At 41.2% G+C, this 14,413-nt stretch overlaps 1 protein-coding gene across 1 annotated transcript in view; it reads left to right on the forward strand.

The window, feature by feature from the left end:
• Positions 1-14,413, forward strand: part of LOC127585555 (protein phosphatase 1 regulatory subunit 12C-like) — a 61,386-nt gene that overhangs the window by 11,220 nt on the left and 35,753 nt on the right. The window contains exons 3-7 of the mRNA XM_052043114.1: positions 8,079-8,197; positions 8,706-8,865; positions 9,565-9,709; positions 11,012-11,086; positions 13,113-13,198. Of these exons, the coding sequence (XP_051899074.1) occupies positions 8,079-8,197; positions 8,706-8,865; positions 9,565-9,709; positions 11,012-11,086; positions 13,113-13,198 (585 nt within the window). The remainder of the gene's footprint in view (positions 1-8,078; positions 8,198-8,705; positions 8,866-9,564; positions 9,710-11,011; positions 11,087-13,112; positions 13,199-14,413) is intronic.

The raw sequence follows: 14,413 nt of genomic DNA on the forward strand, positions 1-14,413 counted from the left end.
ATTTATTTAGTTTGCTTCTCGGTATGAGTATTTCTTGAAGCCTGCAGAGATTAAGGAGCAATTGCTAGTGTGAGGAAGAAATAGTGAGACATCTGGATAGAAGTGGTTCCATCAGGCAGACACAGCATGGATTCAGGAAGGGCAGATCCTGTTTGACAAACTTACTAGAATTCTTTAAGGATATAATGAGCGCAGTGCGTAGAGGGGAACAGGTGGTTGTTGTGTACTTGAATTTCCAGAAGGCGTTCAATAAGGTGCCGCATAAAAGATTCATCCATAAGATAAGGATACATGGAGTTGGGGGTAATGTATTAGCATGGATAGAGGATTGAGTAACCAATAGAAGGCAGAGAGTTGGGAAAATTGGGTGTTTCTCTGGTTGGCAATCAGTGGTGAGTGGGGTGCTGCAGGCATTGGTGCTGGCCCTGCAACTGTTCACAATATAGGTTAACGATTTGGAAGAGGACCGAGTGTAGCATATGTAGGTTTGCTGAAGACACTAAATTGAGTGAGAAAGCAAATTGTGCAGAGGATGCGGAGAGTCTGCAGAGAGATATAGATAGGTTAAGTGAGTGGGCAAGGGTCTGGCAGATGGAGTACAATGTTAGTAAATGTGAGGTCATCCACTTTGGAAGGAAAAATAGAAGATTAGATTATTATTTAAATGGTGAAAGATTGCAGCATGCTGTTGTGCAGAGGGACTTGGGAGTGCTTGTGTATGAATCGCAAAAAGTTGGTTTGCAGGTGCAACAGGTTATCAAGAAGGCAAATGGAATGTTGGCCTTCATTGCTGGAGGGATTGAATTTAAGAGCAGGGAGGTTATGCTGCAACTGTACAGGGTACTGGTGAGGCTGCACCTGGAGTACTGCGTGCAGTTCTGGTCTCCTTACTTGAGGAAAGATATACTGGCTTTGGAGGCGGTGCAGAGGAGGTTCACCAGGTTGATTCCGGAGATGAGGGGGTTAGCCCATGAGGAGAGATTGAGTCACCTGGGACTATACTCGCTGGAATTCAGAAGAATGAGAGGGGATCTTATACTAACATATGAAAGGGATAGATAAGATAGAGGCAGGAAGGTTGTTTCCACTGGTAGGTGAGACTAGAACTAGGGGACATAGCCTCAAGATTCAGGGGAATAGATTCAGGACAGAAATGAGGAGAAACTGCTTTTCCCAGAGAGTAGTGACTCTGTGGAATTCTCTGCCCAGGGAAGCAGTAGAAGCTACCTCATTAAATATATTTAAGACCCAGTTAGATAAATTTTTGCATAATAGGGGAATTAAGGGTTATGGGGAAATGGCAGGTAGGTGGATCTGAGCCCACAGCCAGATCAGCCATGATCTTATTGAATGGAGGAGTAGGCTCGATGGCTCTCCTGCTCTTATTTCTTTTGTATTTTTGTAGCCGTGAGATGTAAAACATAGTTGCTCCATTTTGTAGCTCTTTTCCATATTTATGGTATGTGGTACTGTAACCAGAGTTTGGAAAGCATTGCTCTCAGTCACTGTTCATCTGATATCCTGGATGAAGGGATTTTGATTTCAAGCCATGGTGTATAGGGGAAAAAAAGGCTGATGTTGGAAGTGTAAGTGGCTTTGTTTTTTCTGTTGTAATTCTACTGTTCAGGGAAACCAGTTCACCAACAGGATGGCTTTTAATTAACTTCAGAAGCATTTTTTTAAAAAGTATAATGTCAACCTGACCTTTCTTCGACCTGCAGATCTGTACACACCTGAAAAACCTGCATGTAGTTTGAGAAGAGACAGCAATAATATTTTTGGCCTTTAAAGATTCAGAAAGCAGAATATCACATCATACTTGCTGCGATCTAATACTGCTGCTTTAAATAAAATGGTCCATTCTTTCAACCTATGAACAGTGCCAAGGGAAATGTTGATAACTTCTGCATTTCAGTGACTCATCCAGTGCATTGCTTGGAGTCTGGAGCTTGTAAGTAAAAGTATGTGTCCTAACTGTCAGTATGGCCCTTTGGTGTTTAAAGTGGCATTGGAACTCATTCTCTGGATTCACCGCGCTACTATGCTCCTTTAATCTTTTTCCTCTGTATAAACTTGCCATTATTCCCCACCTTCTTGTTACCAGTCCGTATTGTGGAGGGCCGTGACTGTCACGTGACAGCACTGCCCAGTACCTGGTTGAAAGACACACCACTGTCAATCAAGGTCTGGCTCCACCTCCCCCCCACCATCAGTGCACACCTGACCATTGTCCCCTTTTAAGCACTTTTGTACTTGGCCTCAGGTCATTGGCCTCTTGTGATCGATTAGCCCCTGCTGGCATTGGGCCATTGGCCTTTTTGAACTACCTGGGCTGGACTCTTTTATTTTCCCCCCCCCCCCCCCCCCCCCCCCAAGCCCTCCAGCACTATAAAGAGTGTCACATGTGCCTCGTTCGCTCTCTTTGTTTGCTCCAAGGAACCATGGAACGACACTGGAGAGACCGTTGGTAAGGTGTGCACTTCGTTAGGGCTAGGAGCGTTCTAAGTTAGTATTCCTGGTAGCATAGAGCCGTGCCTGCGCTGAGTCAAGGGGTGGCAGGTAGCATATTGTTTTTCCTTGATTGTCTATACCCAGTTCATTTTGTGTGTGTGTATTGTACCCTTGTTGTGATTTTCCCACACTTGCTATCACCGGTGCGCGCGCGCGTGTGTGTGTGTGTGTTGCCCCGTTACCTTTTTCCCCGCGTTTGTCTTTGTAAATAAATCATTTATCTCTAAGAGTCCTTGTCCTTCCAGACCTCGAATCTGTTTCGCAACACAGTCACAAGGCCCCTTCTTTTCTAACTGTTTTACTGAGAGATCATCATTTGCTTTGGTCACTCATGCAACCCTCCACCACCTTGTATATTTGGCTAGGAAATGCTCTCTCAAGTGTCTTGCAAGGAGAGTTTGTATCAACATGTTAAATGAATGATTTCAGATATATATGGTTTTCTCTGTCTCTGTTTTTTTACCCACACCATATTCTTGTGGATACCCAGTACAGAGAAACTGATTGCCTTTGGTTATCCAAGTTAAAATATTGCAAAATCATGGGAATTGTGTATTTGTCCAATTCAGAAAGCCCATGCTCCCATAGAGATACTGTCAACTTGGCAAAGTTTGAGGGTCTGGACCCTGCACATCATATGTGCTGCTTGCCTTCATCCTCAACAGTTGCTCTCTCCTAAGGCAAGTCAGTCATTGGTTATACAACCAACAAATTTAATTTGAGCCCTCTTGAGAGGCCCAATAATTATATTTCTCCAGATGCACATTTGAAAGTATCCTGACTGGTTGCATCACGGAATTGCTGCACTAGGCCAATGCACAGGAACTTAAGAAGCTGTAGAGCGTAGTGGACACAGCCTGGTCCATCATGGGCACAGCCCTCCTCACCATTGACAGCATCTACAGGAGGTGCTGCCTCAAGAAGGCAGTATCTATTATCAAGGATCCCCACCATCTAGCTCGTGTCATCTTCTCACAGCTACCATCAGGCAGGAGGTACAGAAGCCTGATGTCCCACACCACCAGGTTCAGGAACAGCTTCCCTGCAACCATCAGGTTTTCGATCTGATCTGCACAGCCCTAACCCTACCTCAGCAATGGAACACTACGGACCACCTCTTACACTGCCATGGACTTGTCTTTAAGTGTTTTTTGTTGCACTAAGGTCTTGCATTTGCAGTTTTTTTTCCCTGTATGGTGTAATTTTTTTCCCTGTATGGTGTAATTTTATGTGTAATTTATATTATGTGTGTTGTTTGTACCTACTTGCCTGTGATACTGCTGTAAGCAAGTTTTACATTGTACCTGTACCTCACTCTACTTATACAAATAACAATAAATACAACTTGATTCAAGTTGGTACCTCGCTTAGTACTCTGGATGTGTTCCTGGGAACAAGAGACCTAATTCAGTTTACTCCAAAAGTGGTGATTACGATTTTATACATGCTGTTGCATTACTGACACTATTTTTCTATCTCATGACCAAGAAATGAGGGCTTAATTGAGGATAAAGAAAAGGTATTACAATACTATAAAAATGTGAGCAAGCAATGATGGTAAAACCAACTTAAATTGATAGAAATTAAGTCAGGAGCACCTCAGAGTAGTACTGGGAGTAGGACAAAGTGGAAGAGGCTACAGCAAAGAGGATGGATGAGCCAGGCTGTGTTTCCACCTCCTGCGAAGGTGGGTTGGGTTGTGACTATGAACTGAGTCACTAGATATACTGAAGCTGGCTGATATTCATCACGTCAAACAGGCATTCTCTTGGAGACCTGCTCAGTAGAATCTGCTGAATCAAAGAACATCAAGTTTTTCCTGAATAGTCCTGTGTATCAGGAGACACCATCATCACAAATCTCCTCACTGAAAAGTTGTGCTCCTAAACCAGGTCACTTTCAGAAAATGGCTCCATTAATTACTTGACTTCTACAATGCTGTTCATCAAAATTGCTATACTGCTGGTTTCTTTCAACTGGAATCTGTCTTGCTGTCCTCGCTGTGAACACAGTGTTGCTCTAACGCAAGTTTGCGTCCAAAGTGATACTCTTTCTCAAATAGTTTTGAGACATTACCTGCCCCATAACTTGAACATTCAAATACCATAACACAGTATTGCAGCATGTGAACCACCAGAAAATACAACAAAATATATTGTCTATAAAAGATCGGTGTTCTGTGGCGTAGTGCTAAGTGGAGTACCAGTGTACTGGATTGGAAAGCAGGAAGCTACGTGCCAGTTAGTTTGACATCTGTCATAGGGAAAATGTTGAAACCTGCTATTTAAAAACATTATAGCAGGCCACTTGGAAAAATTCAAGGTAATCAAGCAAAGCCAATATATTTTTGTAAAATGAAAATCATTTGACCAATTTATTGGGTTTTGTTTTGAAGAAGTAACGTGGATAAAGGGGAACCAGAGAGCATACTTGGGCTTCCAGAAGGCTTTTGATAAGGTGCAGCATCATGTTGTTGCAGAAAATAAAAGTTAATAGTGCAGGAGGTAACATATTGTCAAGGACGGAAGATTGCTGGTCTAATAGCAAACAAAGTGGGCATAAGTGGATCTTCGGTTGACAAAATGTAAAGAATGGTATATCACAGTGATCGATGCTGGGGTATCTGCATTGTACAATTTTATATACATTTAATGAAGGAATGATATAAATAATTTTATCTAAATGGTGATAGGTTGCAGACTTCTGAGATGTAAAGGAATCCGAGTGTTGTCAAAGGCTAGAATATAGGTACAAAAGGTAATTGGGAAAGCTAACACAATGTTACTGGTTATTGCTGGGAGAATTGGACACAAAAGTAGGAAGGTTATGCTTGGATTATATAAGGCATTGGTAAGATGACATCTAAAGTGCCATGTACAGTTTGGTTCTTTATTTAAGGAAGGATGTTAATGCTTTGGAAGCAGTTCAGAGAAGTTTACCAGCATCGTACGTGTAATGGGTGGATTATCCCATGAGCAAAGGTCAGTGCTGCTGGGGTTGTATTGTCTGTAGAAGAGTGAGAGGAGACTTGGTTGAAAAAAGATCCTGATGAGTTTGATGTGGGGACTTGGTGTATATGTTTTGTCTTGGGGGGGGGGGGGTGGGGAGGGTGGGAATCTAGAACAAAAGGTCACACGTTTTAAGGCCTGAATTGAGAAGATTTTTTTTCCCTCTGATCATTGTGAGTCTCTGAACTCACTCACTCACTCCAAATGATGGTGGAAGAAGCATATTTGAATATTTTTAAGGCAGAGATAGATTTTTGATAAGCAAAGAATGAAAGGTTACTGTGAAAAGACTGGAAGACAAAATGAGACTACAGTCTGATCAGGCATGGTCATATGTGGTGGAACAGACTTGGTGCTTGGTGGCCTACTGCACCTGATTCATTTATTTAAATAATGGGTTTCATTTCCCTAGCCTCCATGAACATCCTTACATGATGCTTAACCAACTGGTGAGACTTTGTAATGGAATTCTTTGTTGCAAGCATTTTGCCAAGAGGTGCCACCAGATGCCAGTTTGCAACCACGAACATTGTTTACGATTGCAAAAGGAACACGGACATCTCATATCCCTTTGAACATTAGAAAGTGTGGCCTAAATCTGTATGATAGCGTTTGGTTTAATGGAAAGAAGTTATGTACAGACATAAATATGCTAAACGCCTGTTAGACTGAACCAAAGTTGATGAATGATTCAGAACATAAGTGCCCAATTTTCTCCCATTGCTGGTGGAGGCAAATATAATGGAGGCGTTCAAGAGGCTCTTAGACAGGCACGTGAATGTGCAGAGAAGGGGGGGACATGGACATCGTGTAGGCAGAAGGGATTAATTTAATTGGATATTTGATTACTAATTTAATTAGCTTGGCACAACATCGTGGGCCAAAGGGCCTGTTCCTGTGGTGTACTGTTCCATGTTCTAATTTTCCTTCTTCCACCGAGTGGTTTCCAGCCCGTTTCCTCATTGGATTTAAATTCCCCCTTTTTATATCTTGTCATGGTCCCTCCCCATGTTTCTGCTTCAGAGAAATAGGAAAGACCATGATGAGATATGAAGAGGAGGAATTCTCCTCTTATATTTTCTTCCCTTTTACCTGCCTCCCAATTTGTCCATTTGAGGGTGATTTTAAAACTTCAGCTGCTTCAGGTTAATCCTTTGGAATTCCCGTGCTAAATTTTCCCACTTTATCCATGGTATTGGCTGTGGCTCAGTGAGTTGCACTTGCTTCTTCAGGTTGCAGTTTAAAGTCTGACCTGATGGACTTGAGCTCATAAACTCTGGCTGGCACTGCAGTTGAGGGAATGAAAGGTTTTGTCTTTTGGATAAAACTTAAATCAAATGCTTGCCTGATTTCTCTCATACAAGATCAGTGCCGTTATCTATGGTGTGCGGGTCACAATATATTCCTCTGGGTAAAGAAAACTGGTTTGTGGGAGCTTGTGTGCAAATTGGTTGCGTATTTTCTACATTGTAACAGTGACTGCACTTTGGAAAAGTTACTTGTATAAAGAATATGGGTCCAGAGATTGTGAAAGGCATTTTTTTTTATTGCAAGCCTTTTCAGGAATCTAAATTCTATTGAAGCTAATTCTATTAAAAATTTTATTAAAGCTCTCCCTTTATGCCTTGATGTCAATTCCTTTACGTGTTCCCCAAGTTCCGGCGACGATGTGTACCAGAACCTCGTGAAAAGGCATCAGAGTTAGCAATTTGAATGCACCTGATGTTTATTCTTTTTTCTGTTGTTCTGAGGATAGACTATGTTTATTTGTTGATGCGTTATGTTCCTTCTCTATAAATTCTCTGCAGTAAATGTTAATTTTAGTAATTGGCTAATCTCAAGATGCAGGAATACAAATTAAATACAAAAGTATGGAGGATGAAAGAGGTGGAAGGTTAATTATCTAGTGAGTAGAGGTTCATGTGGACTATACACAGCATGGACCAGTTGGGCTGAATGGCCCTTGGCTAGTTTTATTTCCACGTTCAGTCAGAGTCCCAGAGCTATACAGCATGGAAACGGGCCCTTCAGCCCAATTCATCCATACCGACCAAGCTAGTCCCATTTTCCTGCATTTGGCCCATATCCCTCTAAACATTTGCTATCCACGTACCTGTCCAAATGTCTATTAAACGTTGTTATTGTACCCGCCTCTACCACTTCCTCTGGCAGCTCGTTCCACACACCCACCACTCTCTGTGTGGGGGGTGGGGGAAGTTTGCCTTTCCAGTCCCCTTTAGATCTTTCCCCTCTTACCTTAAATCTATGGCCTCTAGTTTTAGACTCCCCTACCCTGGGGAAAAGACTGTGACCATTCACCTTATCTCTGCTCCTCATGATTTTATAAACCTGTATTAGGTCACCCCTCAGTGCCCTTTGCACCAGGGAAAAGAGTTTCACAAATTTTAAATTCGAAGCTTTGTTGCTTAATCATTGCATCCTTTATGCATATTCTGACCTGTTTGAAATCTTATCTGTGTCCATTATCTCTGTATCTCAATATGATTTCTTTCCATTTGAAACTATACCGCTTATAAATTTTTTTTTTATGCTTTGCAGATGTTTAATCAACCATGGTGCCAACATTGCTGCTGTGAACAGCGATGGTCAGTTGCCAATTGATCTTGCAGAAGAGGACTACATGGAGAACCTGCTGCAGGCTGAGATTACTAAACAGGGTACGTTCAAGAGCTACCGTGGCTGAAAGAGCAGTGTGTAAATTGCTAATGCATTTTGTGTCGGTGATGGCTCATCGCTTGAGTTGGCAGGTTGACGTTCCCAGCAGGAGTGCTGCACTCTGAGGGTATCTTATTGTGTGTGAGGCATTGAATTAAATCCCTGTCTACCCTTTCAGGTGGCACCTAAAAGATCACTTGGCACCATTTTGGAGAGTGGGGAGCTCTTCCTGCGGCTTGGCCAACAACCAACATTGAGTTAAATCAGATTACATCAGTGGTCTGTAGTGAAGGGCAGCATCTGTTGTCCTTGAGAAAGTGCTGGTGAGCTTTCTTAAACAGCTGCCATTTGTGTGTTGAAGATACCCCCACGATGATGTTTCAAGACTTTTGCTTTTTGACAATTTTGGTTCGGTGTTGGTGGGTAGGGAATGTGTTTCTATAATTTTTTAAGGAGTTGTGTGGTACATTAAACCTCCTTGTACAGAAAGTGCCTCTCTTGTTTCGGCAGGGATTGATGTAGAGTCTGCAAGGCGTGAGGAGGAGGAATTGATGCTGCAACATGCCAGGCAGTGGCTAAATAGTGGCAAGATTGAAGATGTATCTCACCCGAAAACTGGTGCTAACGCCCTCCATGTTGCTGCAGCCAAAGGCTACATAGAGGTGATGAGGTAGGTATAATTCCCACCTATTCGGTGTCTCGGGTACGATGTATAGCCAGCTGATTTTGGGCAGTTCAAAAGCAGGAGTAGAAGCTTTGATCTGTTTTTTTGGTATGGAAGGAGAGTGGAGAGAATACGTTGTGAACCATTGAATTGCTTTCTTGTTATTTTTTTCTGAAAGTAACATAGTGAATAGAAGCTGCAAGATCAAATCTAGTAGGTCATTCTGCATCATGTATAGATCCACATAATGAGACGTGAGCTGCCCTAAGAGCAATCTTTTTTGGGTATCTACAGACAGAGAATTGTTGTGGTCAGGTATTTATTCATCTGGCTGTTCCTGTGCTACCAAAGTACCTGAAAAACAAAAAAAGAGAGTGCTGGCTTAATTAGAAATATAGTTTTCTGGGTTTGTTCTCCTTAAATGGAGATATAATAGTTCATATTAGGAAGTGTTTTAATAAATGAGGTAGGGAGACACTGGAACTGGAGGAGCAGGGGAAATTAAACTAATTGTTAAACCTTTGAATCAGGACACTGCAATAGCCCAACTGGCTGCCTTCTCTGATGCTTGATGTATTGACTGAAGAATGTGGTTGTCTTTCATCGCTTTCCTCCTTGCTCTGAGGCTTGAGTTGGAAAGAGTTTGGAATAGATACTTATCAACTGTAATGGTTTACTTTGTTAACCGGTGGAATTGCATTGCAGATTACTCCTTCAGGCAGGTTTCAGTGTCACTGCACAGGACAAGGATGGCTGGACCCCACTGCATGCTGCTGCACACTGGGGAATGGAGGATTCTTGCAAACTTCTCGTGGAGCATTTCTGTGACATGGAAGCACTAAATAATTCGGTACATTTTATTTATACAAGATGGGATTATTTTTATTTCAATTGTAGTTATTACTCTGAGATTTTAGAGCATCTAACCAAAAGAAGCAATGTTTTAAATCAATTATTCTATAGAAGTAGCCCCTTTCAATTTAGCCTCTATCCAGTCACCATTGGTGCCCCAGTGCTTGGAAGTATCCACAATCATTTTCTCCAGGGTACAAGCAATGTTATGTGGCCACAGGATATTTCACAAGGAGCAAATCTGTTTCTGGGTACCTTAGTTCAGAGGTTTATAACTTTGCATCTTAAAATTATCTGCAAAGTGTGACCAGGATATTTGATTGAGTCTTCTCAGAACTCCATTTATTGAGGAGTGTAGCCCATAATAACCCCTACTTCTGAGTTCACCATCAGCCTAGAAAAGTCATCAGTTTAACTTGGCTGCTTTAGCAATGAAACTAGTGAACTGCTCTCTTGGTCTTCTGTTGGGTTGATGCCCAGGACAGAGATGGCATTAGTAATCCGCTAATTAGACAGAATTGGGGCACATCCACCTGTTGCATTTGGTGGGTAGAAATGTTGGTTGGAATGGGCTAGAATTGCTTCTGTCATTTTGTTGTTGATGGTTAGAGATGGAGAGCTATGGCCAGTCTGCCCATCTCCATGATGACGGATTTCAGCTGTCAAGCACCCTTAGTAGATTTCATCTTGAGAGATTTGGAGGTTACTCTTATTGAAAACTCTCAAAGCTCAAACAGTATGCACCAAGGAATTATGAATTCTGGAGGTGATCCAGTAACTTTGTCAGTGGTCCAACTGGTTCAGCATAGTGAAGAAGCCAGTGATATTACCAAAAAGAATTGGTTTATTCTCCTCCTCTCACCTTGGTCATCTTTGAGGCTGCCAATACTTATTCCAATACTTTATTTGCTTTTCAAAGTCCTTCATTCCTCATTGGAAGCATTTCTTCAGTTATGTGTTTTAGGCTTGATCCTGATTACCCAGAAATGTACTCTATCACGTGCTTGACAAGCAGTATAGTAGTGGCTGTGCGTGGTACTCTGAAACTCTGCTCTGTCAAAGTTGCTGAAATTGAATTTCAGCAGTAGGATTTGACATGCAGCCATAATATCCAGTGAGTGTGTGTCTTCAAACATCTGGGAGAAAAGAACCAATTTGTTCAAAACCTGAAGTTAGTCTGATCATTTTCACTGTACTGTATGTAAGAGATGAATTGTTGCCTGAGCAGATGTTCAAATTGTATTGCTGACACTAAATCACCAATTTGTTAATAGCTATTAACATCGTTTTTTTTTTGTAGGGTCAGACACCATTTGATGTTGCAGACGAAGATATTTTGGGATTACTCGAGGATCTACAGAAGAAGCAGGATGATGTAAGTCATCAATTATCTGTATATTTGATTAATCTGTATCCAGGTTTGTTCACGTGTACTCAAGATGCTTTCTGCAAGGACATTATCTACTGTTATATAAATGGGCCAGAAGAGTTAATTACGTTTTTTGGTTTGTGTAAGATCGCACTCTATAGAACTTGGCCAATAAGTTCCCAAAATCACTCAGTTTTGTAGTGTATACAGTCTCATCTTTTAATGGCCAAGATATGTTTTAAACTGAGTAAAATATTCTCTAAATTAGGTATAAAATAATAGCCTTTTGAATGTATCACTTGAATTGTCCTTTATGTTAACATAATGCAAGGTTAGACAGGTTTACGTAGATCCCTCTCAAAAATCTAGGCTTGGTTTTGATTGCCCAGAAACGTCCTCCATCGCCAGTACTTAACAAGTAGTATGATAGTGGCTGTACATTTTATTCTGCTTCTGAATTCTACTCCATTGAAATCCCAAAGTGAAGTTCAGAAACAGGATACAATGTGCAGTAAGTGCTAGTGACGATGGTTTTATCCCCAGTATTTTTCTGTTTAGCCCTCTGAGCTGATTTTGAATTACGTACATTCACCGTTAACATAGTTCATTCTTTTATGTTTACTGCTGTATTTTTCTATCTATTGGAGTAATCAACTTTTCAAAATTGAGGTAAAAGGCAACTTTCAGTTTTAATGTTTCCAGTTGCAAAGGAGAGATTGTGAGCATGCATTTCGGAGAGAGAAATCTGATAGTAAAATCGTTCCACGCCCTATTGAGGCCTTAGTTTAGTGGTATGAGAGTGTTCAGTTCTCCTGCCTCACCATTTCTATCTCTCCCTACCTCCAACCCCCAATGACTAATTACCTGATGTGTGTTCTGGTGCAGTCTGGATTCAACACTTGGCTCTCAACACACAGAAATAAAATGTTTCCTGTTCTTGACACCTTTTCATGTCTCAACATCCACTGCCTCTCATGAGGAAGTCAGCCGGGGACATAGAGGAGGAGAGAGTAAGAACTGAAATGTGATGTTAAGGGGCATGGAGAGAGGTTGAAGAAGCAGAGAAGGAACAGCACGCACCAGATACAAGAAGCAGGACCTTGCTTTTTGTATTAGTGTGCGTAGACACAGCAGATCAGCTTGGAGAAAATTAAAAACTTTCAACCCTGCTTGCTCTTCCTATTTCACTTATGCCAACACTTGAAGTAAACTCCGATAATTTAGTTCCTCATGACATTGGAGGTGCCAGATTAGCAGCTTTTCTGGGCTATTGTATTTTACTCATTAATACCCTACATGCATTTATTTCACTTTTTCATGTTACACAACAATATGATGAATTTTCCGGTGGACCGGTTGAGTTTAAAGGGTGTAGGAAATGGAACCTGGTGAGTTTCTCCTTGTATGTTTCAGCTTGCCAAAACCAGCTGAAACATAGAAGCACTTTGGCAGCAAACCTGCCTACGTTCCTGAGCCTCGGTGTTTCTGACCTACTACTCTGGCTGTGCTCCTAGATGTTGAACCATCAAGATTTCTGAACAACTGGATGTGGATTATCAGAGCTTTAATTAAACCCTCCTAGACTTCCCATTTATAAATGTGGTGTCAGTTTTAAGATGAGCACTTGATTCTTCAGTGTGCCAGTCTCTGGTGTCTTAACAATGTTTCATCTGAAAATTGTGCTTGGTCTTTCTTCTTGATATCCAATGTTTTGGGAGATTAACTACTTGAAAAGAGTAACCATTATCTACAAAATGTCTGTACCCACTTTCAGGGATCATCTCTAGAATGGGGGGAGAAAGAAGTTGCATTTCCACTCCTAATTCTATTGAGTTGGACTGAAATTGCATGGAAACAGATAGGATTAGGCCTCAGCTGTGATGCCCACAATAGCAGGTTGCCTAGCATTTGTTAAGTTAGCAGAGATTGGGAAGCATCTGTGCACAAAACAGAATTGGCATTTCTGATCAATAGTCTTCTGACTAACTTCTGATGCATGTGATATTCGGTGTACGTTCTTGTGTTAACACAGCTGAGGACTGAGAAAGAGGAAAAGATGAAGCGTGCCATCATCGAAACATCCACACAGCAGCAGCAACAGTCGACCAAACCAAGGAAGTAAGAAATTTCTGCACTAAATACAGTTCAATCTTGTAATTGTAAACTACAGGGCTAATTACAGGCTTTTAACATTGCTAATTTGTTATTTTACTATGCTTTGTGCTGATATTTTAAAGTGCACATTTCAAAGGGAAAGGAAGATTTCTCTTGCTTTTCAATCCCAGCAAAGCACCAGTTAAAAATATCCAAAATAAGCAATATTACTAAAAGCCATTTTTGATTAATATTAGGGTGAGTGCAATTTTATTTTTAATAATCCTGTCTGAGGTAAATCTTGTGCAAATTGCCCCAAGTTTGCAAATTCATCGTAGTCTGGAGGGTGTCTCCTCTTCCAGTGGTAACTTGCCTGTCTGTTGTACTCATTTACCTGTCAACTACAGCGTGTTCACTGTGACTAACAGGATGAATTAACAAAATTAGTGCAATTGAACAGGTGTAGCCAGAGTGTTTGGAGGTCAGCTAGAATATTGTTTCACAAGTGCCTGATGGTAAAGGTGGTTTAGCAGTTCATGTACAGAGGTTTGTTTCCTTGTCAGTGCAGTGGAGAAAGGGCAGTGGGAGACTTGCTTTGGAATTCATTTAATAAATAAGTAGGGAGTGATCCTCCTATCTCCTTCCTCCCACCCTCTCCACCCCAACCTTTATACTGATGTGAGTGAGATTGTTGTCATGAACCTTCACTACCCACTTGCGGACAAAGTACTGCTTGGGCGAGATGCTGCTGGCTCAGATCTATCAACCTAGTGCCTTTGGGGCTAGAGCATGAGCTGTAAAAACATTAAAGGCTAATGCTAAATAGTTAGATTTAATTTTTCCATGTACGGAGTGTTAAGATCTGGGAATGTTGGAGAATGAATGGTCAGATTTAAGTTTATAAATTAGGGTTAAAAAAGAATATGAAATGTAGTATTTAAGACGTATATGTTTAATAGCTTGCTTGTATTGACTGAAAAGGCAGTTCTGTTTATTATGCCAAGAATTAGATTTATTTTCAAACATATTGCTTAAGTGCTGCATTTGGAGAGAAACTGCTGTGATTACTTATTGCTTTGGCCTGCATTAGGTTACTTATTGCTTTGGCCTGCATTAGGTGCTTTAATGCAGAAAGAAACATGAGTAAATAACACCTTGTTAATGTTCAATTAGCCTTTGTGTTCAAGCCCTTCTGGTAGCCACGACTGGTGTCCAGTTACAGTTCCTGGTAATCACAGT

This window comes from Pristis pectinata, chromosome 33 (assembly GCF_009764475.1).
Source record: "Pristis pectinata isolate sPriPec2 chromosome 33, sPriPec2.1.pri, whole genome shotgun sequence".
Lineage (NCBI taxonomy): Eukaryota > Metazoa > Chordata > Chondrichthyes > Rhinopristiformes > Pristidae > Pristis > Pristis pectinata.